This window comes from Leishmania braziliensis, chromosome 18 (genome assembly GCF_000002845.2).
Source record: "Leishmania braziliensis MHOM/BR/75/M2904 complete genome, chromosome 18".
Taxonomy (NCBI): domain Eukaryota; phylum Euglenozoa; class Kinetoplastea; order Trypanosomatida; family Trypanosomatidae; genus Leishmania; species Leishmania braziliensis.
Window position 1 is genome coordinate 511,859 of NC_009310.2, and position 27,244 is coordinate 539,102.

The 27,244-nt window shown below is 58.7% G+C and overlaps 7 protein-coding genes across 7 annotated transcripts; all 7 read left to right on the plus strand.

The window, feature by feature from the left end:
• Positions 1-502: 502 nt before the first annotated feature.
• Positions 503-2,389, plus strand: LBRM_18_1320 (conserved hypothetical protein; the record flags this gene model as incomplete). Its single annotated transcript, XM_001564004.2, has 1 exon — positions 503-2,389. The coding sequence occupies one exon, from the start codon at positions 503-505 to the stop codon at positions 2,387-2,389; it is 1,887 nt and encodes a 628-aa protein (XP_001564054.2).
• A 634-nt stretch (positions 2,390-3,023) lies between these two features.
• On the plus strand, positions 3,024-5,321 carry LBRM_18_1330 (conserved hypothetical protein; the record flags this gene model as incomplete). Its single annotated transcript, XM_001564005.1, has 1 exon — positions 3,024-5,321. One exon carries the CDS (start codon positions 3,024-3,026, stop codon positions 5,319-5,321), a length of 2,298 nt encoding a protein of 765 aa, XP_001564055.1.
• Positions 5,322-7,504: 2,183 nt separating this feature from the next.
• Positions 7,505-9,940, plus strand: LBRM_18_1340 (conserved hypothetical protein; the record flags this gene model as incomplete). Its single annotated transcript, XM_001564006.1, has 1 exon — positions 7,505-9,940. One exon carries the CDS (start codon positions 7,505-7,507, stop codon positions 9,938-9,940), a length of 2,436 nt encoding a protein of 811 aa, XP_001564056.1.
• A 1,735-nt stretch (positions 9,941-11,675) lies between these two features.
• On the plus strand, positions 11,676-12,626 carry LBRM_18_1350 (conserved hypothetical protein; the record flags this gene model as incomplete). The annotated part of the gene is made up of 1 exon (XM_001564007.1): positions 11,676-12,626. The coding sequence occupies one exon, from the start codon at positions 11,676-11,678 to the stop codon at positions 12,624-12,626; it is 951 nt and encodes a 316-aa protein (XP_001564057.1).
• A 1,939-nt stretch (positions 12,627-14,565) lies between these two features.
• Positions 14,566-15,498, plus strand: LBRM_18_1360 (conserved hypothetical protein; the record flags this gene model as incomplete). The annotated part of the gene is made up of 1 exon (XM_001564008.1): positions 14,566-15,498. One exon carries the CDS (start codon positions 14,566-14,568, stop codon positions 15,496-15,498), a length of 933 nt encoding a protein of 310 aa, XP_001564058.1.
• Positions 15,499-19,791: 4,293 nt separating this feature from the next.
• Positions 19,792-21,786, plus strand: LBRM_18_1370 (conserved hypothetical protein; the record flags this gene model as incomplete). The annotated part of the gene is made up of 1 exon (XM_001564009.1): positions 19,792-21,786. The coding sequence occupies one exon, from the start codon at positions 19,792-19,794 to the stop codon at positions 21,784-21,786; it is 1,995 nt and encodes a 664-aa protein (XP_001564059.1).
• A 1,915-nt stretch (positions 21,787-23,701) lies between these two features.
• LBRM_18_1380 (conserved hypothetical protein) lies at positions 23,702-27,022 on the plus strand (the record flags this gene model as incomplete). The annotated part of the gene is made up of 1 exon (XM_001564010.2): positions 23,702-27,022. The coding sequence occupies one exon, from the start codon at positions 23,702-23,704 to the stop codon at positions 27,020-27,022; it is 3,321 nt and encodes a 1,106-aa protein (XP_001564060.1).
• Positions 27,023-27,244: the final 222 nt, after the last annotated feature.

The following is a 27,244-nucleotide window of genomic DNA, read 5'->3' on the forward strand; positions in this document are numbered from 1 at the left end:
CACTGTCAAGGACGAGGGCAATTTGTCGTGGGCGTAGCGGGGACTGTGCGCGCACGCGTGTGTGTGTGTGCCTCGGATTGTTGTTGAGGAGCTCTGCGCCCTCTTTCAGGCATCTTTATCACTTTAATGGTCGCTGAAGTTTTCTGTGCAGACCAGTTGTCTACTCCTAATCTGGAGCTCTCCGTACGTGCATGATACGCGTTTCTTTTCCCTGGCTCTTTGGCCTGGCCTTCTAGTCATGCAGTCCGCAAGTGTGGTGGACGATCCCTGGTGTGGTGCGTACGCGACTGCTGCTGGCGCCGCTGCGGGAGTGAAGGGATGCGCTTATCCGCTTTTCTGATGCACCCTTTCTGACGACTGTTGACCCCTTCCCTGGCGCTTTGCTGCTTTGTTCTCCACGGCGGTTGCACAACTGTATTATCCTCCTCCTCTTCGAAACTGATGACAAGAGAGAGGGGGTTTTGGGCCAAACGCACTCCGACACTCACAGATAAGGGAGACAATGAAGTGTGGCAAGCGTCTGCAGGCATCAGTTCTGCTGCTGCACATTCACCGCTCCTTGCAGTCGCTGCAGAGGCTTTACACCTGCGTGACGCTACCGGAGTTGCAAGAGGAGAGGCAGCTAGTGGGCGGGACGGCAACGGGAGAATCGCCCCACCGCGCTGACGCCCACCGCGTCCGGGCTGCTTTGCCTACGTCGTTTCCCCCAGATCCGCACACCGCCGAGGAGGGGGATCGCGTGCTTCGATTCTTCTGCCAAGAGTTGGGCATGGGCGAAGCACCTCTGCGCCAGTGGCGGCACAAACTGCAGCAGAAGTCGGCACAGCGCTGGGGTGTGCCGAAGACGCCGTCTTCATTGCTGTTTCCACCCATGTCATCTTTGTCGTCATCGCAGAATACGCCTGGTCTCCACCCCACTGCTGTGGATGGTGGCACCACCGTCCCCTGCTGGACACGTGTTCGTGATGCTCAAGCTGCTACCACGTCGGCACCATCGGCCAGCGCTGCTCCTTCTTCGGCTGCCTATGCCAGTGAATCGGTGTCTTCATCGTCCTTCTTGTGGCTGCGGCCTCGATTGCAGGATATTGCTGTCGTTCAGTCTGCCATGCGGAACCTCCAGTTCATGGTTTCACCTTTCCTGCTCCTCTCCCCTCCTCCGCTGGTGGCTGCGTCGCCACCGGGCTCAGGCAGCACTGACCCCAGCGCCGCTGTTCCTCACAACGCCGCGCGCCCTGCATCGTACGAGGAATGCAGCCGTTGGTATGCGACCCGACCCATCCCAGCTGGCATGTTTCTCATGAGTCTGCCGACAGAGGCGGTGCTGTTTGCCAATCCGCCGCCGGCTACTGATCCACTGATTACGTTCTACATGCAAGTGGAGGAGCTTGTGGGCCAACTCGTGAGCGCTGTCGCGGACGTCGCCTCGCCGCATCATGGTTACGCATCCTACCTGTGCGACAGCGTCGTGCCGAGTCGAAATCTGCCGTTCCTAACCACAGCGGACGTGCAGCAGCTCTTTAGAGCGACTACAGATGGATCGACAACGCAGCCACCCCAGGTGCCTGCACACTCCGCTGATGTTGGTGATGACGCCAGCGAGGCGGTCGACAGCCCTGCACTCTCGCTCATGTCCTTCTTCCACGAAGACATGGCTGGCGAGCCGCTCAGTGACTACCTGCGCACGCGCCTCTCTCGCCCTGAGTATGCGTGGTGGGTGAGCCTCGTTCTCTCCCACCGCACCGGCACCACAAGTCTACTGCCCATGATCGACAAGCTGAACCACAGCCCCTTCCCGAACTGCTACTACACTATGGCCACCGAGGATACCATGTGCGGCATTGACGTCCTGGACAACCTTCTTGCTGGCGTGCCGGGAGAGCTTCTCTACCAGCCATACGTACACGTCTTCGCGCTGCGCGATATTCCGGCGGGCGCAGAGCTGACATTGTGCTACGCCTCGGCGTCCGATGGGGCGTACAAGCCTGCCGGTCGGCACCTGTTCGCACAGCCACCGTCCCTGCTTGCGGAGGAGAGGAGTGATGCGCGTCGGCACGGCAGCGCTGCTATTGCAGACGCGGGGGATATCGAGGAGGTGATGCGCACTCTATTCCCTCACTCCGATGTGGTCGCACTAGCGGAAAGCGTCGGTGGCATCAGCGGCGGCGGTGCCAACGTTGACTCTGCCTTCGCCTCTCAACTTCGGCGGCTGCAACACCCTGGGAGGCAGGAAGTTGACACGCCTGAGGGCAAAGCAAGCTGGCTACTCCAGTGGGGCTTTGTGCCGCCGTGTGATGCTCTCTACAGTGCGCAGGACTTGCGCGAGATGGCGACGCTAATTGTGGAGCGGCGCGTGGGCATGCGATCGTCGCTGTTTCCGCGGGTCGGGTAGGTCAGGGGGTGATGGCAGTGGACTTCCTGTCGAACGTGTTTGGTCACTTCCCTCCCTCCGCATCTGCGTACGCGTGCGTGCAGTCGCCCCTGCGGGGTAGTGGTGTTGGTGACACGCAGGTCAGTCAACAAGAACTGAAAGAGTCACGCGCTCGCCAGTGGGAGTGATTCGAGCCAAAGCGACTCTTCTTTCAAGTGGAACGACTGGAGGAGGAGTGCTGTTGCACTGGCGTGGGCACGAGGAGGCCCCACTATGTTGAGCTTTCAGCGCCGGATATCGATTCATTGTCGCTTGCAAGCCACTGAGTGATGCCGTTCGCGTTCCTGCACTTTTACTCACCATGTGCAGCCAATCCATACCACTCATCACACGCGGATCTTCTTGGAGACACATTTCTCTATCCATTGCTGCGGCTACTTGCACATCTCTTCTCTGTTCTTCTCTCAGCATTCATCTTCTTCCCCTCCTTTTCCTTCTTTCCCTTATCCGTGCGTGCTTCCCCCACCTCCGCCCAATCTCTTTCACTGATGGGTTATGCATGCGCTGTTTTGATAGAACCTCCTCAACACGCGAGCCGAACTCCCCTTGATTCATAACGTTCCTATTCTTTTCTCTTCTTCGGGTCTTCATTGCCATGCCACTAGAGCATATCAACCTCGCCCGGAACCGTCTCAGCCCTGCTGGTGCTGCCACGGCCAGGCGAGGCAGCACCAGCGGATCTGAGACGGCGGCAGGGCAGGTCGGCGAGAAATTCACCGCAACCCAGGAAGAACTACTTGTGATCCAGGAAAAGATGAAGGATCCTGTTTTTTCGGAGCTGATGCATGAGTACATGAAGTCATTGGAGGACCCCGAGACACGACGCGAGGAGGAGGCGTACCTAGAGCAGGCCGAACGAGAGGCGCGAGAGGGTGGTGATTTCAGCTTCGAGTTTGTATTCCCGCGTGCCGCGTTTGTAGTGGAGCTTCTGGAGTCGTCTAACACGGCGGTGTCGGCGGTGGAGCTCAAGAAACTGGGCTTTGACACGTCTGCCACCACACGCACCGCAGCGAAAACCAGCAGTGCCCGATCTTTTTTGAACTTCTGCTCAAGCGAGAAGGTGAAGGCTTTCACCGAGCGAACCACGGGGGACGCCAAGGCAAGCAACTGGGAGGTACCGGTCTCTGTATCGCAGCGACGCGTGGAGGCATATCAGCCAGTGAAGTCCAGCCCGTCTGCGTCGATCCCAGCCGAGTACGTAGCAGCGTGTGACAGTGCATTTGCGTCGTCGTCCTCACCATCGGTGTGCGTCGTGCGTGATGTCGTGTTCCACCCCTCAACACTCGCCCTGGCAGAGCGTAGCCCGCGCTTCATGTGCTTCTTGGCGGAGATCGCTGTCGAGCACATCAATAGTGGCTATGGCGAGTCGAACGGCTTTCGCTTCCGCCGCCTGCCTAGCAGCATCGTATCCATTGGTACCCCGCTGAACCAAACAATTCGGTCTTCCTCGCGGACGGGCGGGTCGCTATTTGACGCGGACCCACGTGCGCCGGTGCTGACAAGGCCGACGAAGAACTTGCCAGCCGTTAAGGACAGTGACTGCAGCCCAAGCACCGCATCACCATCACCCAGCACGACTTCTGCCAAGGCGTTAACGTCGTTAGGCACTGGTGGCGCGAAGGGACCGAGGGGCACCGTGAGCGAGGCCGCTGCTGCCTCCGCAACCTCGTCGAAGACTGCGGCGCTGCCGCCGTACACAATCACCCACCGCGGCTCCGTCGACCTCAGCGATGCATGGCAGTGGAGGGTTTCGGATAAGCGCGTCGGGGTTCCCGAGGAGCTGATCGTGAAGCTGACGTTTGCAGGGGTACGGCGAGCTTCAGTGCTGGATATCGCCATTACCCCAGACGGCCAGGCGGTGCGCATCGACCCGACCGAGGGCCAGGGCCGCTACGAAGGGCTGCTCGTGTTGCCCTTCACGGTGGAGGAGGCGCCCCGGAAAGCTCAATTTGACTGCTCCCGTGGTGTGCTTACGTTGACGCTGAAGGTGGTCCCGCCTCCCCTGCCGGATGGCGCGCCGAACGCGGAGCAGCTGCGTAAGGCACTGCAGGGCGAGACAGGCGACGCGGTGGACGAGTGCATAGGTGAGTTTTCAGAGAAGGCAGCCATAAATCAACAGTCCGAGTCGCAGTCGTCTCATTGTGTGCCAAGTTCCTCGTTTGCTGAGGTGGGGGTGAATGCACTCGCCAAGGAGACAGCCGCATCACCTGCGTCAGTCACACGTGCTGAATCGCCAGAAAAGACTTCCGCTGAACCACTACTGCCGACCCCCGCTGCACCGACCTCGAGAGGCCCTGAATTGGCGCACATCGGCGACCAGGATCGTGTGGCGGTGATGATGGCGCAAGTGCGGGCCGCGCGAGAGGCGCGGGAGGCAGCAGCGGGTACCGTCGATATCGAGAAGCCTGATGCCTCGGTACCCGCATCTCCTTCTGTGCCCACCACCGCTTTGTGTGTTTCTGTCGACAACGGCAGCGACAAGTCTGACGAGCAGATGCAGCACACGGCTGTCGCTTCTGCGAGTGACAGTGCCCAAGCCGAGGTCACTGCGGCTCACGAGAAGTCACAAGAGGCGATTCCTTTTATTCGCAAAGCTCCGGTGACCACGGCGACCCTGCCGGCCGCCGACGTCGGCGACGAAGAGGGCGACGACATCAAGACTATGCGTGCACGTCAGCAGGCCTGGGCGGCCATGATAGAGGCGGAGATGCAATTGACAAGGGCGCGCGAGGAGGCTGAGACTCTCCAAGCGGCGCAGGAGGCAGAGGTGCAGGCGGCCAAAGCTCGGCGTAAGATTGCAGCGGAGAAGGAGCTGGAGCGACTTACCCACGCTGCCAGGGAGAAACGGAACTCGCTGCCCTTGTCAAACAAGTACATCTTCTCCATTGACTAGGGAGGAGGAGGGGGGGGGTCTGTACGTGATGGTGAGCATGGCAGTGAGGCGGCGAGCCCAGGGAAGTGCTTGCGTGTTTCGCCCTCCATTCCTACTCCCTCTCTCTTGCGTCTGTCTCCATCTTCACCCCTGTCGCTCTTTTTTTTTTTTTTGCGTCTTTTTCCTTTGTCTGCTAAGTGGGTGTTGACGTCAGTGTTTTTCAGTGCCTCACGATGTATATTAGCCTGCCAGTGAGTTTGGCACCCTGGACGAGGAGGGGGGAGGGAGGGAGGGCGGGCTGAGAGTAATGACGTACACATTTCCCTTCTCCGTCGCTGTCTCTGCTCCCCTTTCCCCTTTCTCGCTGTCTGCACGCGACGTCCTCTGGTCAGGGTGAGAGGGTGAGGAGGGGGGAGAGGCTGACCTCTGCCAGACAACACCGAAGGTACCGCTGTACATCCCCCTTCTCGTGACTCGAGTTCCCTACAGCGTGAGCATCAAGCAAAACGCAAGGGACACGTACGCACGAACCAAAAAGCCTGGCTGCAAGCCGTCCGCGTCATTGTTCTCCCCCCTCCACCTCGCTGGCGCGCTATGCAGATTATCTTTTGCGGCCCCCGATGCAGCGGACGCTCATGTGGTTCCCTGACCCTTTCGACTCGACAGCCACCACTGCCCAAAGGACTCGAGGAGTTGATGCAGGTGTCGAACACTTCTACCTCACACATCGGACACACAGACGCACAGCCAGAAACACAGAGATGACGCTTTTCTACGCAGACGGCGTGTGCCGTTATCTGCAGCTTCGTCTTCAGATCGGTCTCTTATGCGTCTACATCTCCCTCCCTCCCTCTCTCCCCCTCTCTCTCTCGATGGTGCTTTAGTACATGGCTTTCCATGAGGTGAGCGCAGTAGAGTCAAATAGGCACATACCACGCCTACCCACATAAGCGAACACAAAGCAGCTGGTCACACGCGCCTCCCCCTGTCTTCTCAACCTCAGCACGCCCACGCAGCCAGCGCTGCGTACGCTCTGTTTCCCATCAGTTAAGGGAGAGAAGGAGGGAGCGTCAAAGTGGAGAGAGAGAGCTTTGTGCGTCTTCGACGCTGCCCATTGCGCAGTTGCAGCCTGCCCTGACGCCCTGGGAGGTCGCTGTGGATCAAGGAGACGTGGTGGGTCGGCAATAGAAACGAACGTGAAGACCTCCCCCCCCCCCCCCCCAAACAAACCACACACAGAGTGCAATTAGCTGCTGCAGCAGCACTGGCGCACTGACGTTTACGCTCATTCATAGAGGCACCCAGGCGAGAAGGACCAGACTACTCAGCATTCCCCCTCCCCCCCCCCCCTCCCCGCACCTCTGTATCGGAGGCCTTCCCCCTTCCTCTTCGCCTCCGACCTCTCCGCTCGCTGTCTACACACTACACACTACTACTACTGCTGCTGCTGCTGCATCGATACAAGGCCTCTTCTGACACCTGCAGGCCTCTGTTTGTTGGTGTTTTTGTCTGTGTACTCTGCGAAGGCTCTGTCCGTGTACTTCTGGGTCGCGCACTTCTCTCCTCGTTTCCTTTTTCTGTCTCCGTTCACCATTTATTGTTCTTCACCGCTTCCGCACGCTGCGTGTGTGTATAAGCCGTTGTTGTTCACGCCGAGGAGCGTTCTTGAGCTGTTGTGTGGTCGTGTGCCTTCCCATCCTTTTCGCTTTGGTTTTGTGGTCGTTGCTTGTCGTCGTTGTTCGCCTGTTGCTCCGTCTTATTAGCTGCTTCTCTCCTTGTTCCAGTTTAGAAATTTTCTTCTGTGTGCGGTCCCTCCCACCCTCTCACTGTCGCTCTTTTTCTCTCTCTTTCCCTTACTAGGAATTTATCCAGACCACACAGACGCACACTCGCACGAGCCCTCTCGCCCACGTACTCTGCATACTTCAGATACGCCTGCGTGCAGTCCGCATAGGCACACAGGCAAAGGGAGACAGAGTACAGCGAAGCAGAGCCAACCTACTCATTGTTTACACAGAGGTGAGCCACCTCCCCTTCGCTCTCCCCCTTTCTTCTTCCCTTTTCGTTCCTCCCGACTAGCAGAATCGGGAAGAGGTCGGCGAACACGACACGGAGGCGCCACTTCGTGTGAACGCTTGCTTTCTCTCGTTTGCGCATCGAGCGAAATATAAGAGCAACAACCACGTGAGAAGACTTAGACGAGAATGCCTCTTGCAGGTCCATCCTCTACTGCTGCCACCCTGGCCAGCGGCAACAGGGCAAGCGCGGCGGTTCAACTGCAGCGAGAGACGCGGCACAGTGTCGGTGCCGACTCTGCCACTATGGCCAGATGCGATGACTCTCGTGGCAGTGACGGACTCCTGACAAATGCCAAACACGATGTACACTACTTCGATGTGCTTCATCCAATCCTTCTGAGTCATGTGCGCCGAGCCAACAGCGACGGTGTGCTGGCGCTCCTGTCGCTTCCAAGTATAGCGGAGAGCGACGTTTTCTGGCGCACATGTACGTATCGTGAGGGGCTGGTGGCCGCCGTGCTAATTTACGTCATGGAACATACGGGGCAACTGACCGTCCCGGCACGCCTAGTCACTCTGTCGACGCCCACAGCTACCGCTGCTAGCCCTCCTGGCGTACTCGTGACCTCCAATGGTCCTGCTGACGACTCTCCAGTTTGTTCACCGGAGTCAACCTCGCAGACGAGGCGGCAGCCGTCGCTGCCATCGCCATGGCCTCGCTATTCTCCAGCTCTAGTAGTGCCGTCTGACCCCGTCACTGCGACTGATGATGGGCTCTCGCCGACGTCCCACTCATTTCCGATTACCTCCCTTGCCGTCGATGACCTTCACGCACTGCTGCATCTCTGCTCACGCGAAGGAGCCGAGGCTCCGGCATTGGACGAAGGGCACCAGAGTGTTCCTTCACCGCAGGAGCACATGTACGAGGGGAGCGCAGAGAGACCATTCATTCTCGATCGACGTCACCCGCCCGCGCTTGCGACACTTCTTCGAGTAGGCAAGGAGCTACGACAGCAGCGCCGCAGCAGCACCGCATCGACAAGAGATGCAGGGGCTTTCAGCCTGCAGCGTCGGCTGACTGGGGCCCTGCGACAAGAAGCAGTGGATATGGATCTGGAGCTGTACATACAAAGCGTTATGCGTCGATTGGAGGCCATGCGGGGTGTGCCGAAGCAAGCGGAAGAGCACAACCTTGATGGTCCTGGCGTGATCACGCGCAAGCGACCTCGATGGAGCGATGCACCGGCAGCTGCATCGGTCGGCACCAGCAGTGAAGGCAAGGGGAGCGGGATTCTGACATCATCCGATCCTGATCCACTCCGTGACCCGTGCGGAGAGGACATAGTAGCAGTACCCACGAATGCGGTGGACCTCGCGGCGCTTGCGGCGGTGCTGCAGGAGCATTGTCATGGCATGGTTTACGTGAACCCGTTCAATGACCACCCCGCTGCGTCAGCGGCAGTGGTGGAGAGCACAGATAGCACCGCCCCAACTGCCACAACCGCTATCGGCATATCTAGTAGCACCAGCAATGGCAGTCGGACCAACCCCGTACATGCAGCAGGCATCACCACCACCGGGCACACCACTGCCGAGGCGGCGGCAGCTAAGACCTCAATCGCTGATCTAGTGGATGCTGCTCCGGAGCCTGTTTCCGAAGGCGCAGAGAGCGCCAATAAGGTTGTCATCCAGGACAGCGACGCGCAGGACGTGCCTGGCGGGCTCGACGCTGTGGCGTTGCTGCGCCGCATTCCCGCCATCAGCGCTACGCGCTGGGTGTTGCCGAGTGATGAGCGTAACACCACCAGCGGTACTGGTGAAACTGGTAGTGGGGCACGAGATCCTCTTTTAGCCCCCTCTGCCACGGCTACAGGGCGGCGGGGCGGAGCGGGACAGCGACACCCCACTGGTGCGGATGCGCCTGCTTCGGCGGACTCATTGCCCTTATTAAAGCCACTGCCATCCTCCCCGACTCATACGGCGGCAGTGGAGCGGCAGACGAATGCCACTGAGGAGCAGGCCCGCGTCTCTGCAGCCATTCGAGCTTTTGACGTCTTCACCGCAGCGCTTGAGCAGTCGGCCGGCCCCACAGCCGGCACTTCGGCTGGCTCGCTGCAGTCCACATGTGCGCCGACGGCGCCTTTTTCGTCTTTGTCCACTGGTAACCTCAGTAGCCGTCGCACCGCAGCGCGACTCGTGACGCCGGGTGCCATTCACTCGCGGCCTCCAGGACCACGACTGCCACCACCGCCTCGGTCGTCTTCGACCTCTGAAGTTCGGCGCCGCTACAAGTTCAGTCCGCAAGAAGACGCCGCTATCCTCCATGGAGTAGCGCGCTATGGGCAGATGAGCGGGTCCTTCCAGTACATCTTGCACGCCTACCGGAGCGTGTGGCGGGCTGGTCGAACGGCGCTGCACCTGTATGACCACTGGCGTGGCGCACTGCGTCGGCGCGCTGTTGCGGCTGCCAGTGAGGAAGTGCCGAGCCATACAGACACGAACGCGCTGAACGAAGCGCTTCATGATGAGGATGAGGCAATGCGCATGTCTCCCATACATCCTGCAACGCCGGACAATCAGGACCTAAGCTCCGACATCGAGGACTTCTCTGATGCTTCGTGAAGCTAAGTGCAGTGGCGCAGACGGCGGGCGGAGGGGGGTAGGTAGGTAGGTGGAAGTCACAACAAACCCGTAGCCCTGCGTGTGTACCAGTGGAACTTAGGTGGGTGATGCATTGACGCAGTCGCATTGTTGCCACCACGTTTGTTTGCGAGTGTGCGTATGGGTACGCGCGAGAGTGTCAGTCCTCCCTCTTCCTCTTTGTTCTTTGTTGCTTCTTCTCCGCCTTTTTGTATGCCTTTCCGGCGTCCCTCTCTCTGGTCGGCTTCGCAGACTTGTGCAGCTGGTCTGCTTTGTGCAAGCGCCGCTACCCTTATGAAGAATGACAAAAAGCCCTCGCCCACCCCCCTTTAGGATCCACCTCAGAAAGCAAAACAGCACCTCATCATCATCTCCCCAGGCTTGTGTGTGTGTGACTGTGCGCCAACGTATCTGGGGACGTGCATGTGTGCCCCACAGTACGCGATGCTGCGCCGCTCTCCACCTCTTCTCTGTGTGGCTCTGCATGTACGCGTATTGGCGTGCGCCACCTTTCCTTCCCCCTTGTGCGTGTCTGTGTGAGCACGGCAGTGTTTTTCGTTCTCGCGCATGAGACGCACCTCGGCGAGCGCTGCTGCTGCTGCTGCTGCTGCCGCTTGCGCTTTTGCTTTGACATGTGGTTGCCACAGACGAGGCACCCTGGGAAAGGAAGGAAAGGCGCGCACGGAGGGAGTGTGATGGGGGTGAAAGGGGCGTGCTGGGGAGATGGGACGCGCCGCTAGATGCAGGCTCGGTGCTACTTGCGCCAGGTGTAGGCGATGCGCGTGTGATTGTCGGCTTACTCGACACACCCCATATGCTACGCCTCCCGCATTGCTGCTGCTCCTCATCCCTTGCCGCGCCGCCCCGGCTTGACAAGTTACGCGCGCCCACTTTCTTTCTCTTGCCTGTACATCAGGTTGTTGCTGAAGGACATCACATGCTTTCCGGCCTTGTGCCTTTCGCTCCCCGATTCGGAGCGCCGTTCGTTTGGAGCCGTGATGAGCAAAATTGTCCCACCAGAGGGCATACGAGTGGAGGCGAAGGCAGCGCTGAAAAAAGCAAGCAAAGCACGGGGAGGGGAGAATGGGCGTTGGTGGCTGAGGTGTCAGCGACAGCGTGGGCACTGGCCCACAAAGGGAAACGGCATTGACCTTCAATCATCCTTCCTCTGTGTGCCAGCGCGCGTGCCGTGGCTGTCGGCGGATTGTGGTGGGGAAAGGATGCATCTACGCCACCTCGTCCACTTTCCTTGTGTCTCCACCCTTGCTGGACTAGACCAGCGACCTGACAGTGATCTGAGCGCGGTGGCGACGGTGACGCGGACGTGTTGCTGCACGTTCCCGTGTGGGACATCCGCCGCCCCTCTCTCACACCTTCCTGCATCTCCTTGCTGTGGCTGGTCACCGCCGTGCTTTGCTTAGTTTTGCACCCGTGCACGGTCACGTATCGCACCACCTCAACTCTCTCTCCCCGCCTCTTCTCTGCTCCCTCTTCCCCTCCAGGCTTCCCGACCTCTCCTCGTCTCCATCTGCGTCTGCCTCTGCGTGTGACTCCTTGACGTGCCTGACCAGCGACGCGAGGCAACAACAGAAAAACGTCATCATTTTCACCACCGCTCCAGCTACTGCTGACATCGGCACTGCAGCGCTCTTCTTCGCGTGGGTTTCTCCCTCATCTCGCTCTCTCCTCTTTGCGTCTTGTGCCCAGCCTCCTGGCCATGTCTCGGGAGGCCGCTTCAGCACCCAAGGCGGCGGCACCGCCCCTCCCGCTCTGGCAGTCGCTCGCCGTGTCAGGCTTCGCCGGCATGTTTGGTTGGTGCTTCACGCACCCCTTCGAGATGTGGAAAAACACGGTGATGATGGCGCCGCCCGGCACGAGCCAGCTGGATTCCTTAAAGGTGACGGCGAAGAGGGGCTTCTACACGGGCCTGTCGAGCGGCCTGATGCGCCAGATGGTCTACACAACTGCCCGTCTGGGCTGCTACCCAGCTTTTCGCGACGGCATCCTGCAATGTGAGGTTGCGCTGGGGCTGAAGAAGTCCGCGGACCCTGCTGGGACGACGGCGCTTGACCGCGCTCTCGCCGGCGCGTCTGCTGGCGTCTTCGCCTCCTTCCTGTCCTCTCCGGTGGAGGTGTGCCTTGTTCTGCAGACCACGAACAAGGGTAAGGAGAGGCTGTCCATGCTGCAGGCCTCCAGGATGGTTCTGAAGAGCCGCGGCATCCCTGGTCTGTGGAGCGGCTTTGGCGCCCTCGCGTCGCGTGCGGCGATGGTAGGGGTGGCGCAGGTGGCGGTGCACGACCAGGTGCTGACGATGCTGCGCAGTCACAACGTGAAGCGCCCGAGCCCGCTCAACGACAACCTCGTCATCAACGTTGCGAGTGTGATCACGGCCTTGTTCTGCAGTCTGGTGACGATGCCAATGGAGGTGGCGCGTGTGCGGATGTCTGCGGAGGCGAAGCTTGGTGCTGGTGTGGAGAAAAAGTACCGCAACGCTGTGCAGTGTATTGGCCGCATCTTCAAGGAGGAGGGTGTGCTGGCCATGTACGACTCGTACCTGCCGTACTTTGGCCGCTGTGCGTCGCAGACGCTGATTTGCTTCTTTATGATCGAATACCTTACGCGCCACCTGCGCGAGCGGCAGCTGGCGAAGGCGAACCTCATCAAGTGAGCCCTGGGAGTGTTTTCCACCCAAGAGCAGGGGGTGCGGGGGAAACCGGATGCGGCGTTGTGCGCGTAGATGTAGGGCTGCTAGATGCGCCGGCGGCCATGGGCTCGATCGTTGAGGGGGGGGGGAGTAGAGGGGAGGAGGAGGAGGAGAAAGGGCATGTGCGCAGGTGCGCGCAGCTCCCCTTGTTGTGTTCTCTTTGTTGTTTCTCGCTTGTGGTCTTCTCTGCGGGAATTCGTTTTCTAATAATAAAGCCCCCCTTTTTTTCTGTGCGTGTGTCGTGCCTTATCGTGGATAGTTTCTTCCTCTGCTAGCGTGTTGGCTTGTTTCTCCTCCCTCTCCCCCTCTCTCCCGCTGCGTCCGCATTAGTCATCGGGTAACCACTACTGACGACTTCCCCTCCCCCCCCACACTCACCCGTGCCGGCACAGACGCACGCTTCTCTCCCCCCGTACATGTGCACTGCTACCCCCCGCTGTTTTGCAGGCGTTCGTTGCTTCCCTTCCTTTTGCCCTGTGCTGTCGTCGCTCGCCCCCTCTTCCGTACTTGCTGGGCTCTCGCCATTTTTTTTTTTTGCCTTGAGGAGGGGGTGGGGATGCCGTGGTGGCTGTGCTGGCAGAGGCGGCGGCTGTTCTCTCTCCTGATCCTCTGCGCCTCCTCATATCGTTGTCAGCGCACTCTCCACCTCTTCTCTGTGTGGCTCTGCATGTACGCGTATTGGCGTGCGCCACCTTTCCTTCCCCCTTGTGCGTGTCTGTGTGAGCACGGCAGTGTTTTTCGTTCTCGCGCATGAGACGCACCTCGGCGAGCGCTGCTGCTGCTGCTGCTGCTGCCGCTTGCGCTTTTGCTTTGACATGTGGTTGCCACAGACGAGGCACCCTGGGAAAGGAAGGAAAGGCGCGCACGGAGGGAGTGTGATGGGGGTGAAAGGGGCGTGCTGGGGAGATGGGACGCGCCGCTAGATGCAGGCTCGGTGCTACTTGCGCCAGGTGTAGGCGATGCGCGTGTGATTGTCGGCTTACTCGACACACCCCATATGCTACGCCTCCCGCATTGCTGCTGCTCCTCATCCCTTGCCGCGCCGCCCCGGCTTGACAAGTTACGCGCGCCCACTTTCTTTCTCTTGCCTGTACATCAGGTTGTTGCTGAAGGACATCACATGCTTTCCGGCCTTGTGCCTTTCGCTCCCCGATTCGGAGCGCCGTTCGTTTGGAGCCGTGATGAGCAAAATTGTCCCACCAGAGGGCATACGAGTGGAGGCGAAGGCAGCGCTGAAAAAAGCAAGCAAAGCACGGGGAGGGGAGAATGGGCGTTGGTGGCTGAGGTGTCAGCGACAGCGTGGGCACTGGCCCACAAAGGGAAACGGCATTGACCTTCAATCATCCTTCCTCTGTGTGCCAGCGCGCGTGCCGTGGCTGTCGGCGGATTGTGGTGGGGAAAGGATGCATCTACGCCACCTTCTCGTCCACTTTCCTTGTGTCTCCACCCTTGCTGGACTAGACCAGCGACCTGACAGTGATCTGAGCGCGGTGGCGACGGTGACGCGGACGTGTTGCTGCACGTTCCCGTGTGGGACATCCGCCGCCCCTCTCTCACACCTTCCTGCATCTCCTTGCTGTGGCTGGTCACCGCCGTGCTTTGCTTAGTTTTGCACCCGTGCACGGTCACGTATCGCACCACCTCAACTCTCTCTCCCCGCCTCTTCTCTGCTCCCTCTTCCCCTCCAGGCTTCCCGACCTCTCCTCGTCTCCATCTGCGTCTGCCTCTGCGTGTGACTCCTTGACGTGCCTGACCAGCGACGCGAGGCAACAACAGAAAAACGTCATCATTTTCACCACCGCTCCAGCTACTGCTGACATCGGCACTGCAGCGCTCTTCTTCGCGTGGGTTTCTCCCTCATCTCGCTCTCTCCTCTTTGCGTCTTGTGCCCAGCCTCCTGGCCATGTCTCGGGAGGCCGCTTCAGCACCCAAGGCGGCGGCACCGCCCCTCCCGCTCTGGCAGTCGCTCGCCGTGTCAGGCTTCGCCGGCATGTTTGGTTGGTGCTTCACGCACCCCTTCGAGATGTGGAAAAACACGGTGATGATGGCGCCGCCCGGCACGAGCCAGCTGGATTCCTTAAAGGTGACGGCGAAGAGGGGCTTCTACACGGGCCTGTCGAGCGGCCTGATGCGCCAGATGGTCTACGCAACTGCCCGTCTGGGCTGCTACCCAGCTTTTCGCGACGGCATCCTGCAATGTGAGGTTGCGCTGGGGCTGAAGAAGTCCGCGGACCCTGCTGGGACGACGGTGCTTGACCGCGCTCTCGCCGGCGCGTCTGCTGGCGTCTTCGCCTCCTTCCTGTCCTCTCCGGTGGAGGTGTGCCTTGTTCTGCAGACCACGAACAAGGGTAAGGAGAGGCTGTCCATGCTGCAGGCCTCCAGGATGGTTCTGAAGAGCCGCGGCATCCCTGGTCTGTGGAGCGGCTTTGGCGCCCTCGCGTCGCGTGCGGCGATGGTAGGGGTGGCGCAGGTGGCGGTGCACGACCAGGTGCTGACGATGCTGCGCAGTCACAACGTGAAGCGCCCGAGCCCGCTCAACGACAACCTCGTCATCAACGTTGCGAGTGTGATCACGGCCTTGTTTTACAGTCTGGTGACGATGCCAATGGAGGTGGCGCGTGTGCGGATGTCTGCGGAGGCGAGGCTTGGTGCTGGTGTGGAGAAAAAGTACCGCAACGCTGTGCAGTGTATTGGCCGCATCTTCAAGGAGGAGGGTGTGCTGGCCATGTACGACTCGTACCTGCCGTACTTTGGCCGCTGTGCGATACACACAGTGTTGTGTTTCTTCGCGATTGAGTACGTTGCCCGTGCTATGCGAGAGCGCCGGGAGAGGTAGCGTGTGGACGGTGTCTGTGTACGCACGGGTGGTGGTGATGGCGGCGTGGTGGGATGTTTAAAAAAAAAACGAATAAGGAGCGTGTAAAATGTTGTGTGGAGGGCGTCGCTCAGTTTGCTGCAGGGGCGTGCGGTATTTCGTTCGCTTCTGTGCTGCATGTGGTGGTACAGCCACTGTTTAATGTGTTTTCTTTTTTTTCCTTCGTGTGTGTGTGTGGGCATGTGTGCTCATCTGGTTGTATTCTGTTGTAGCTCATCTCACCATCATAGCGACTTTCTGCGTTGTGCTGCACTTCCTTGTGGAAGGCAGGAGAGGCTGTAGTGCGGATGTGCTGCTGCTGTGTCGTCCTGGAATAGCAAGGGCGGTAGGGCGAGTCTTTTTTGTCTTGTGTCTCTGTTTCTGGCCATGGTGCCTACGCATGGATGCGAGAGAGAGACACACGAGCACATGGCGGACCGCTGATGGCGTTGGTGTCCCGGTACCGAGATATGGGGCAGACCAACGTCATAAGTGTCTTTATTTTGCTCATGTGAATGCTTCTGCCGGGCGCGGCCCAGTTATGTAGGGCAGGCTTACAACCGCACCATAGACACACTCGCAGGGCGATCCACTGAAGGAAAAAGCGAAACTGAATTGAAGTGGCGTAGGCTGGCAGGTAAGCAAGCTCCTGCGTACACCAGCACACGACACGTGTGCCCATACGAGACCTATTCTTTCCCATCGACGTGGCTCCACCCATCAAAGAAGATTATCGAAGCTCCCCTCTTTGATTGCGCCCAGCAAGGGGCGTAGATGTGTTTCCGTCGGTGCCCGCCTGTGTATGTGTACCTGCGTGGAATCTTTAGTGAGCCACACCCACTGGAGCTGGTTTGTCGCTTCTACTGAGCCTTTTCCTTTGATTTCTCTGTTCTTACACGCACACTTTGGTGGCGGGCTGATTTTACCAGTTTCTCTTTCTTTGCTTCTGGCATACCTCTTCTCTCTTTCTGTTTTATTTTTCGTTTTTTTTTTTTTTTCTACCCCCCCTCCCCTCCCCTCCCTCTTCTTCTTCTTCTTCCTCCTCTCTTGTGTTTCGTGCATTTCCGCGCGTGTTCGTGTGCTCGCGTACCCCCCCGCAAGGCCCGTCTCGGGATACGATCTCTTGTGCGTTTCCCTGTTTCAGTGTACGCAGTTTACATGCATCCATATTTCTTTACCTAACTTTCTTGGCAAAGGAACGACTATCGATAACAGCAGCAACAACGACAAAGAAAACGATTGCGCTATCTTGACCATGTACACCGAGCAGCGAGCATGCTGATTTTGCCGGAGGTATTGTGACGACGTCTCTCTTCATACGTGTGTTTCCTTCACGTCTTTGCATAGTCCTCTCCACCCCCCCTCTCACCACTTCACCTTCAGCTCTCCGTCGTCGTCGTCGTCTCTCTCGGGACGCATTTTTATTTTTCTTGTGTGTTTCGTCTGGCACATGCAGCACTAAAAGTGCGTCCTTCCCTGCCCGCTGCGGTTGTTGAGGTTACGTGCTGAAAGTCGCGGCAACGTCTTTGTGTCTCTTTTTTTTTCTCTCTCTCTCTCCTCGCTGACTTCTCTTCTTTTTGCCTTCCGAACGCCTCGAACGGTTTCGTGTGTGCGTGTGTGCTCCCGTCGCTACTGCCTGGCCGCCTTTCTCTCCCCGCTCTCCCCCTCCGACACTTTACCTTCCGCCCTCGTCTCATTTTTCGGTCTCTCTGTCTCTCTCCCCCTTCTCAAGCCACAGTAGTTGGGGTGGTGAGGGTTGAAGCTGCGTATCGACAGCAGAGGGAGAGAAGAGCGGTATGGGACCGGGAGGGCGAGAGGGAATGTGGGAGGAGTGGGGGGAGACAGTGAGGCGAGAGTAGTGGATGGGGAGGGAGGGGGGAGGGGGGCAGATGAAGTGGGAGAACGAGACATTGACACGAAGCAGCTAACGCTTCAAGCGAGCAAAGCAGACAGACGCGATGCAGAACGAAAACTTCAGCCAACTCTTGACTAACTTAAAGCGAGAGAAGGGGCTGAAGTGCCACCAATTTTTTATCGTCTTGAAAGAAGAAGAGACCAGCAGTAGAGCAGGGATAAAGCGGGGACGACAACGGGAAAGAAAGAGAGAGAGCACATACCGATGCTATTCAAGTGACGGCTCCTCTTACTCCACACCCTTTCTGTACGTGAATGTGCCTTCTTTGCTGTCTTAGTGTTTCTTCGTGCACTCCGGTGCACACCCCGTGGCTCTGGTGTATGCTGCAAGAACAGGTGGACAAGAAAGTATTGCGAACCGAGACCATAGTCTCTCTCTCTCTCCCTCACTCGCTCTTATCCATCTTTCTCAGTACTGGGGCATTCGCTCATCTTTTCCTCCCCCTACTTCAGGCAGATGCACACACACACACACACCCACGTGGACAGAGTCGCACTTACATGCGCTGCACTGTAGGCTCCTCTTATCCTTCTCTATTTCTTCTCACTCCCTTTCTTGCGGGCTAAGTGCGACTCAACTTGGTGTTAAGCGTATCGCGAAGCGAGTTTATCAGGGGGCGATGCTGTTAGTCTTCTGTTCTCCGAGCTCCACCGGAGGAAACGAATGAGGGCCTGTCAGTTACCCAACCAGTCATTACAGCTGCAGTCGGTGGTGCTGCATATACGCCCCCCTCCCCCCACCCACTTGTTGTTGTTGTCGTTCTTATCTTTCCGCTTGCGATGTGATGAGTTCTGGTTTGGCGTCTTTTTACCGCTCCATTTTTTATCGTCCCTCCTTTTTTTTTTTTCCCTCGGCTCGTCTTTGCTTACCGCCATTGCATTTATTCGAGGGCTGTTACCTTCTCCCGACTGGCAATTCCGCCTCCCCCCCCGCGTGTGTTTACGATTCAGCGAACGGACGGACAGGGGGGGGGAGGGGGGCATCGTTTCCACACCAGTTTTACTGGAGGTAAGCGGACACACAGACGCACACACACACAGACAATTCCCTCTTTTTTTTTTCTTTTTGTTCTGCTCCTCTTTCTTCTCATTTTGACTGTCGCGGCGTGCCCACTACAGGGGTAAAAAAAGGGCAGAAAAGGAGGGAATGAGGTGCGATGAGGTGACGGATAACCTCACACTCCTCCTCCTCTTGCTTTACCATCCAGCGACCTATACCTACACCCACGCATCTGCTCTGTTTTGCCTTGTCTTGGGGGGGGAAAGGAGGGAATCCTCCATTTTAGAAATGGGGCTTAAACGAAAATATAATGACGGGGAGGGAGGGGGGCGCATCTACCACATTCCCTCGCTATGTAGGGATTTGTGAATCGCGTTGAATCTCACGTTGGTTGGCTGGCATGCGGGCAGCTTACCCTGCTCTTCATTATGGTTGAGATGCTGTCCGGTGATTGATTGAATACGCAAGAAAAATGCGTGTGAAGTTCACAAATGTGCTCAGCCATGGTGGCCCTCTTATGTGGGGTAGGTGAAGCGAAACTGAAGAAAAAAAAAACGTTTTCCATTTTGCTGCTTTTCCTTCTCCCCTTGGTGAGGGGGAGAGAAGACACCCCTCAGCGCGTGGCGTCCTGGGGCCCAAACACCCCCACTCTATGTGAGAGAAGCCAGGCAGTCCCCTTATCCTTGCCCATACTGAGCCACCTCTGGTGGTGAGAGGGTCAGGCACCTACGACGTAGGGGAGGCCAGAGCAGTTTATCGCTGCTGATGCCGGCGGTCAGGTCCTGGATGGCGTTGCGTCGGAGCGGCCTGCGACAGTGAACCCGTCTGCGCCCTGCACATGATGGGCGGCGTGTCAGCGTGACTCGAGCGTACCTCACGCAGCCCTCACTGCCCACCGGTGGGGGGCGGGAGCGGGACCTGCCCCGAGGGATGCCCCAGGTGGCGAGCGGCTGTGAGGCCGCCTTTCTGTAAGGCGTGTCTACGGCTGCCTCGCCCCACGCGATGGGCCTTGGACCGGGCCGGTGGTTGAGTGGAGTTTCACTTCTGTTGTCTGTCCGAGAGTAGACACGTAGAATGAAAACATCCCTTTCGTTTCACCCCCTTTCTTCTTCAATCGTACGATATCGACACTCCGTACCCTCCTCACTGGTATTGCAGAAACTCGTGCCCGCGGTGACGTGTTGAGGAGTTCGAGAACAGGGAGAGAAACTACATCGATAACCGTGCCCAGTAGCGCCTTCACCCTCCTTCCAATTCAGACCGCAGCAATGCCGCTCTCGTCAACACTGGCGTCGTACGCCGAGTCGAGGGACACGTATAGCGAGAGTGTTGAGGTGTATCGACGCTACCCTGCACCGGAGATGGTGCACTTGCCCATCATAACTTCCACCACTACTACAAGCACGTCGTCGTCCTCCTCCTCGAGTGTATGCAACGACACGGAAGTGACTACGTCTCCGCCCGAATCGACCACGCACATCTCCCTCCGACTACGTTGGGGTGTGCAGGCGACGGAGCTCCGCAGAGTGTATGAGATACACGAAGAGGCGTACCCTATCAGGTACGCCGCCTCTTACTACGAGTGGCTGCTGAACCACGACGCCTGTATGGGCCTGGTGGCGCTGGCGACTCAGGAGATGTACAGGAAGTGGACAGAGCGCTGGAGGGAGGCGAAGGGCAACACGACGAAGGTGGCAGCAGCACAGACGGCATATTCTGCGTCGACATCGTGCGCTTCCGCAGCACCTCCGGTTCCGCCACCAGTCTCGCAGTGCAGCATGACTGCTGATGCTGTGCAGGAACGCACGCTAGTAGAGAGAGCCATCGCGGAGCAGGAGCGCATTGCTGCTCTCAAGGCGGCTGATCGTAGTCACAAGGGTGCCAATAATGTGCTCAACAGCAGTGAAGGCAGCGATGCCGCGGCACACACTGTGGTGGTAGGCTTTATCCTTGGCCAGATGGCCTACGCTCGTCACGACGCTGGCCACCTTCTTTCAAACCCCACTGCCTACATCGGCTCCTTTGCAGTCGACCTGCCCTTTCAGACCTGCGGTGTGGGCAGCGTGTTGTTGGAGCGCTTCATTACGTATGTGACGCAGCAGCGCCCCTTGTACGCGCAGGACTACTTGCACTATGACGAGCGGAAACTGATTGCGCTGCTGGCGGACGCCCAGGTCAAGCAGCGCACGGCAGGGGCGGAGAAGTTGCTCGACGGAACCCCCACTTCCGCAGCGGGTGGCGTATCCGAGGGCGGCGGCGATGGCAGTCGACAGGAGACAAATGCTTCATCAGATGCGCCGCCGCCGACTTCCTGCGCCGCGCTATCTCAGTCATCGAACCCCACCTCAGGCCACTCCTCCATCTTCAAGGATCTCCTCTCCACGTACCTGCCAGAGCTGCATAACTGGATGGAAGATCGGCAAGCGCGCCTCCGACTGCGGAGTTGTGGTCTCACCGAGGACGAGATTAACGCGCAGCGCTTGCGTGATCGACTGGCACCCGATGTGCTCACAGACGAGGAGGCGGACGAGGTACGCAGAAAGGCACGTCGCTTTGTTGTCCAGACTGGTGTGCGAGACGTCTGGTTGCACTGTCTGCCTGGTAATCTCAAAGCCACCACCTTCTACGCCCACCGCGGCTTTGGGCTGCACCGCGAGCTGAAGGGGTACTACGACATAAATGGCGTTTCATACGATGCCCACCTCCTGCATTGCGTCTGTGGAAGTGACGAGCCCAGTGCCTTGCCCACTGCATCGGCGGAGCTCTCCTCTACGTTGGCGGCTGACACGCTGAGTGAGATGGACCGTGTGGTGGAGGGGCTGGAGCACCGTAAGGCGCCGGAGAGGGAGGAAACGATGAGCACAGATGAAGCCGCTCCCTTGATCTCTGTAACACCTGTGTCTTTGCCCCCGTTGTCATCGTCATTGACGGGTCTGCGCCGTCGCCGTGGCGCACCCCGAGTGCGGGAGGACGTCGGCCTGACAGCAGCCGATTATGCTCTCGCTGAGGCGGCCAGAGCCATCATACCAGACCCTACCATCGCCACCCCTGCTGCTGCGTTAGACGTACCTGCGGGGAAGGCCACCCCGTTGACGCAGGTGTCTCTGCGAAGGGACTCATGGCTGTCTCCTCGCACGTACCCCATGGTGGCTGATATCATTCTCTGTGCGGCGGAGAAGGGTCAGGAGGAGTGGCGACGCCTCACAGGTCCTAAAGGCTCTGATGATGTGGCAGGGCAGCGGCTGGGGTGGCGGGAAGCGATGCGCGAGATGATGTTTTTCACCAACGCCTTGGGCCTTCTATGCGCGGTACTGTGGCTCACCTACAACGTTCTCGTGACGGGCAAGGTGGAGTAGAGGACGTGACACGGAAGATGATTATGGGAGGCGCGCGGCGGTGGTGCCGATATGAGCATGCTGAGTAGTCTGTGCTGTGCCGGCGGCGGTGTTCAGGGGATGGGAGAGGAGGCGGTGGGCGTTACTCCCGGCACCCTGTGCATCCACTTGCACATTAGCACGTTTGCCCAGCTTAAAACGATAAAGAAAAAGTCAAGCAAGCGGTGTCACACATCGTGGAAGAGAGCACTGCCCTCTCTGTTCGCGCTTCTTTCCCTTTCTCTCGTAGAGAGCCCTCGATATGCGCAGCTGCAGCGTGCAGGTGGTAGGAATATATGACAAGTGTGTAGTGTGGATGTGCGCGGTGAGGAGGCGCGGCGAACATGCTTCGCTCTCGCAGTAATCCCTCCCATAGGAACACTCGCCTTCTGTGCAGTACCCCTCCCTTCCCCATTTACCCTCGAGCGCACTTTCGCCCGCCCCCGCCCCCTCTCTCTCTCTCTTGTAAATATTTCTCCTCATTCATGCGTGTTCACTTCGCATGGCTCTTTCTGTGACTCCAACTGCTGCCCCCTCCCTCCATTCTCTCCACCGCTTTGCACCTTTGCGAGCAAACACAACGTCACTCCCCACGTACTCCTCTCCACTACTGGAAAACCAAAGCCGAAGAGAATCGGATAGGGCGGTGCCAGAGCAGAGCCGAAACCGAGCACCACCGTGTGTGTTGTGTGTGACGATCGAAACGAAGAGCGGGACGCCTTCCTTGGGAGTGGTGGGTCGCTTACTCCTCCTTCTCTCTCTCTCTCTCCAGATTTATAATTTTTCCCTCTTTTTTTTTTTCTTGCCTTCTCTGATGCCGTCCAGCTTTGCCTCGTCATCCGCTGGCCAGCCATCGGCCTCACACTTGAAGGCGACTACCATGGGCGTCGCGCGTACGTCACCGGCGCTTCCCCCCGCTACCTATCCCACCAAGATGGCAACACCAATGAATGCGAACGATATGAAGCGGATGACGCGTGTGAGGCTGAACCCAACGACGCGCATCGCCTCCGTGCCAATGTCACCGGTGTTGCCCTACGCTGACATACCCCAGAGCAATGACTTTCAAGCCAGCACCATGCCGCGCATGGAGACAACCAAGCTTACCTCGGCCCCAGTGGCCCCCAGCGACCATCATCAGGCGGTGCAGGCTGTGCAAACTGCCTACGAGAAGACGGAGGCGCACCTCAAGACAATCGAGGCGAAGCTGAGCCTCCTGCACGAAGAGATGCAGCGGGCAGCGTCGCTACCGACGTCTCGCGAGGCACCGATTGAGACACCGAGCAGTAACGGCATGGCGCGGGGTGCACTCGGCTCTCTTGCTCCAATCGCCACCAACGGTACGTCAGGCAGAACAGCCGCGGTGAAGCATCATCTGCAGCCCATCCCGCCTGCAGTGGCGACGCCACTCCCGCCTGTCACACCGGCGCGGGTGTCGAAGGTGTCCAGGGTAGGGAAGTCTACGGCATCCCCTGTAACAGCAGTCATCGCAGAACCTTCCGCTAACGCTGTTGCTTTCGTACCAGTCTTCGAGAAACCTTACCAGCAGCATGACCCGCTATACCCTCGCTTCTCCATCGACGACGCTAACTTGCTCGAGAGCCCCAAGGCCAGCATTGGCAGTGACTCATCTTCGGAAAATGGGTCCACGGGCAGCAGCAGCAGCGATGCAAGTTGCACGTTGCCGGCTGGTGCGCCGCAGAGTGTCGAAGAACCAGCGCGCCCACCCGCCCAGGCATTTCCTGCGGCTGGGGAGGACAGTAAGCCCAGCCAAGGGACGGTGACTCCCGTGCGGCAAAGAGTCAGGTCTAAGGGTGTCTCGTATGCAAATGCGTCGTCCTCGGCTGGCGCCGCCGATAATCACGGAGTTATCAAGTTCAGCGGCGATGAATCAGAGATGATAACAAGGGATTTTGCTGCTTGGCCGTCGTCGACAGCGTCGCCACTCAAGTGCCTCGCCTGGGGTGCCGTCGAGACGGGTGAGGTGGTGGCAGTGGGTCGAGAGTTCCGCCGCATCTCCTGCCAGGCGAGCACGTCAGGGGGTGCGGCGGCGCACTTGTCCGTAGGAGGGGTCTGCAAGGACGTAGTTGCCAACGGCCAGGCTGTCCACGGTCTCAGGAACGCGACGCGTCGCCAAACTTTCCTCGTCACGCACCTGCAGGAGCTCTTCTTCGCACCGATCCCACGCTTCAGCGACGTGCTGACGTGCAGCGAAGCGGGCTTGTTCAACAAGCACGACGTCGAGAAGCTAATGCTGCCCGGCGCATCGTGCTCGTGGCTATGCTGTGCGTCGCTGGCGATCAGCTACGTGTCGGGGGTGCCGACGCCGGTGGAGAAGGTGCTGCGTGCCAACCGCATGGGTGTACACTACATCTCATTCCCTACCATCACGCTGGCGGAGCTCTTCGACGTTGTGAACGACTACATCCACACGTGCTACCACCGCACCTCCGTGCACAATGGCAACTGCACAGAGGACGAGTTCGAGGACGACGAGGAGGCGGCGCAGTACCTGAGCGAGGACGAGCAGAAGGAGCTGGCGAACATACACTGTGAAATGGCCATCTTCGACAATGACGTACTAGACCCTGAGTTCGGCGAGGACATCCATGGCATGGGCGAGCACCCGCCCATCACGAGCATGGCGCAGTTCCGAAAGGAGCTGCTGCTGCACCTCGAAGAGGAGAAGTCGATGTATATTTTCAACTACAACCCATATGTGTTGGAGCAGTCCCAGCTGCGGCTGCGCAGCAATCACTGCGACACCGAGGAGGAGGCGGCCATGATCATGTCGACCGCCCGCTTCCCTGCGAACACAACTGGCTTGTTTGGCATTCTGTTGAGCTTTGACTCCATGAAGCATGAGGTGAAGGTACTGACGCCGTACCTCTCGGCGGAGCAGCACTCGCTGCCCTTCAATGACGGCGAGGAGGGCCATGTGCGCCATTTCGCCAGCACCTTCGCGAACTTCGTGATGGAGGAGCAGGTGGTGAGCCTGCAGGCGTTCTACGAGTCAGTCCATCAGGTGGACAGCTACTTGCACCTCTCGCGCGGTTTCGTGCGTGTCTTCAAGAGCAAGTCTTTTACGCCAAAAGTGCCGTCCATATTCCCGCTCTTTGTGCTGGACGGCAGCAGCGCCGGTGGCCTCACGATGGGCGTGCTGAACGTGACGATTGCGCCGCATGTGCTGGGCCTCGCCATGCTGCACCACCTTTCGGTCACCTTCCTTCTGACGGACTCGGCGCGTCGCAAACAGAGTAGCCGCAACCTTCTTAGCAAGGCGAACGTGTGCGACGTCAAACTGCGTGGTATTCCACTGACGAAGGTTTGCCAGCAGCTGCGACTGCCGCTTTCTATGATCGTGTGTGAAAGTAACAGAAGCTCCATCGAGGCGGCATATGTGTGGTATCACCTCTTCCTCCAGCAGCTGCAGATCAACCAGGACGTGCGCATCGGCCTCATCTTACCCTCTCGCCGCGACGGCGCCGCGGATGGGCAGCCCAACATTACCGATAGTGAGTTTCTCAACCATCTGCACTTGATAGTGCAGTCGCAGAGCGTGATGCTTATCAGCTTCAACATCAACATTGCCCTGAACCTACGTATCGATGCCAGGTGCGAGCCGGCGCACTTTGCGATTGTCATCGGGGTGGATGGAGAGCGCGGCATTGTGCGGCTGGCTGACGTGAACACGAAGCGCTTCCGCAAGACGTGGCACATACCGGCCTCACGCCTGTACAACGCCGTCATGGGATACGGCTATATCGTCGCATCCAAGGACAAGAAGGTGATCAAGTCCCTAAACGGGAAGCAGTTTCATGAGGATGCGCTGCAGTGCGCCCGCAACTTTCTGCCCCCGTCAACTCCGGCGGTGCACCAGCGCTTCGAGTACCCGTCCTGCCCGTACCCGGTGACCGTTCTGGCCGACGCAGTCGAACGACTGGGCTTCGCGGGAACCAACGTGGAGCGCTTCCTCAACTTCTGCGGCTTCCACATTTCTTACTTTTTGTCTCACGATATGCCGCTCGAAGGGGCGGCGTTTGCGATTCAGAACTACTCCCACTACGCCCTCGATGACGCCGTGAGCGTGACGACGATGCACTACGACTTCTGTGAAGAGAACCCCCCGCCTAAGGAGGAGGGTGCCGAGGTGGGCGTGACCCCCACCTACCCGGTGCGGTCGGAGGCGGACTTCCTGCAAGCCATCCAGTATGCCATTGCCGATCCTGCCAAGCGAAAGCTGATCGTCAAGTACGACTTGAGTGTTCTGCAGGCAAATGCGGCAGTGTGGAATGGAAATGATGGCAGCGGCTTCGCCTTCGTCATGTACTACGAGGCTCCGACGAAGACGGTAGTGCTCTCCGACGCGAGCCCTTCCTCCTTCTACCGCTCTTTCGCCTGTCCCTTGACAGTGTTATTCAGTGCCGTGTGCAGCTGGGACAGGGTTGACCTCCGTGGGCGCGGCACGATTCTGCTGACAACGGAGGTGACGCAGGAATCGGTCTATGAGGGCGCGAAGGGCTACGACATGGCACACGCCCTCGTGCACCACCCCTTCAAGCCAATCTTCTCAGCCGTCTTCTCTTGCCTGGCGCTCGCGTCGACGGAGATCATGATGAATATCGAGACTCCCACGCTGCTCGGCGGCGCCCCAGTTAGCATAGAGGATGAGGAGAAGAGGAAGTACAGACGCTACAACAACATTTTTTCTGCCGAGGACTTCCTTTACACTCTGCCCTCCTTCAACGTGTGTGAATGGCGTATGCAGTCGGTGGACATCCATGACATTGTGAGCATGGCCAACAGGGCGTTTGCAACGCTGAGGCTGCCGCTTCGCGCCGTGGATGTTCTTCAGGAGACCGGCGCCCACACTCGCGCTGACCCGAAGGCGCTGCTGCGCGCCTGCAGCGGTGTCAACGGTGTTCTGACGATCATCCTCGTCACCTATGATACAGGTATGCTGCACGGCGTGCCAGGGTGGTCTGCGGGCCTAGTAAATCGTGTGCATTTTCTCGACGACGAGAGCGGCGACGAGGAGTCAGAGGCGAAGTTGATGGTGCCAGGCGCGCCGGAGAACAGCGCGGGCTCCGTGCAGCTTCTGGAGGGCGATCCGTGCCGCTGGGGTGCGTGCTCCGAGTGCTCTGCAGAGGAGCTAGTGCGCGCCGTCAAGGGCATCTATCGTGTGGAGGAGGTCATTGACGACGGAGCGGATGAGTGACGGTAGTAGAGCAGTGCGTTGATACTCGGGTTAGGCAAATGCATACGCCCCCCCCCCCCCCCCACACACACACACACGCATACACACACATATGAATATATATTATTCATCTCTTTTTGTGTCTCCCTGTGCTCACGATGTACAATCCTGCTTCGATGTTTACGTAGTAGCGAATGGCTTCATTTTCTTTCGTTCGTTTTTATGTTTTATTTTCGTCTTTTT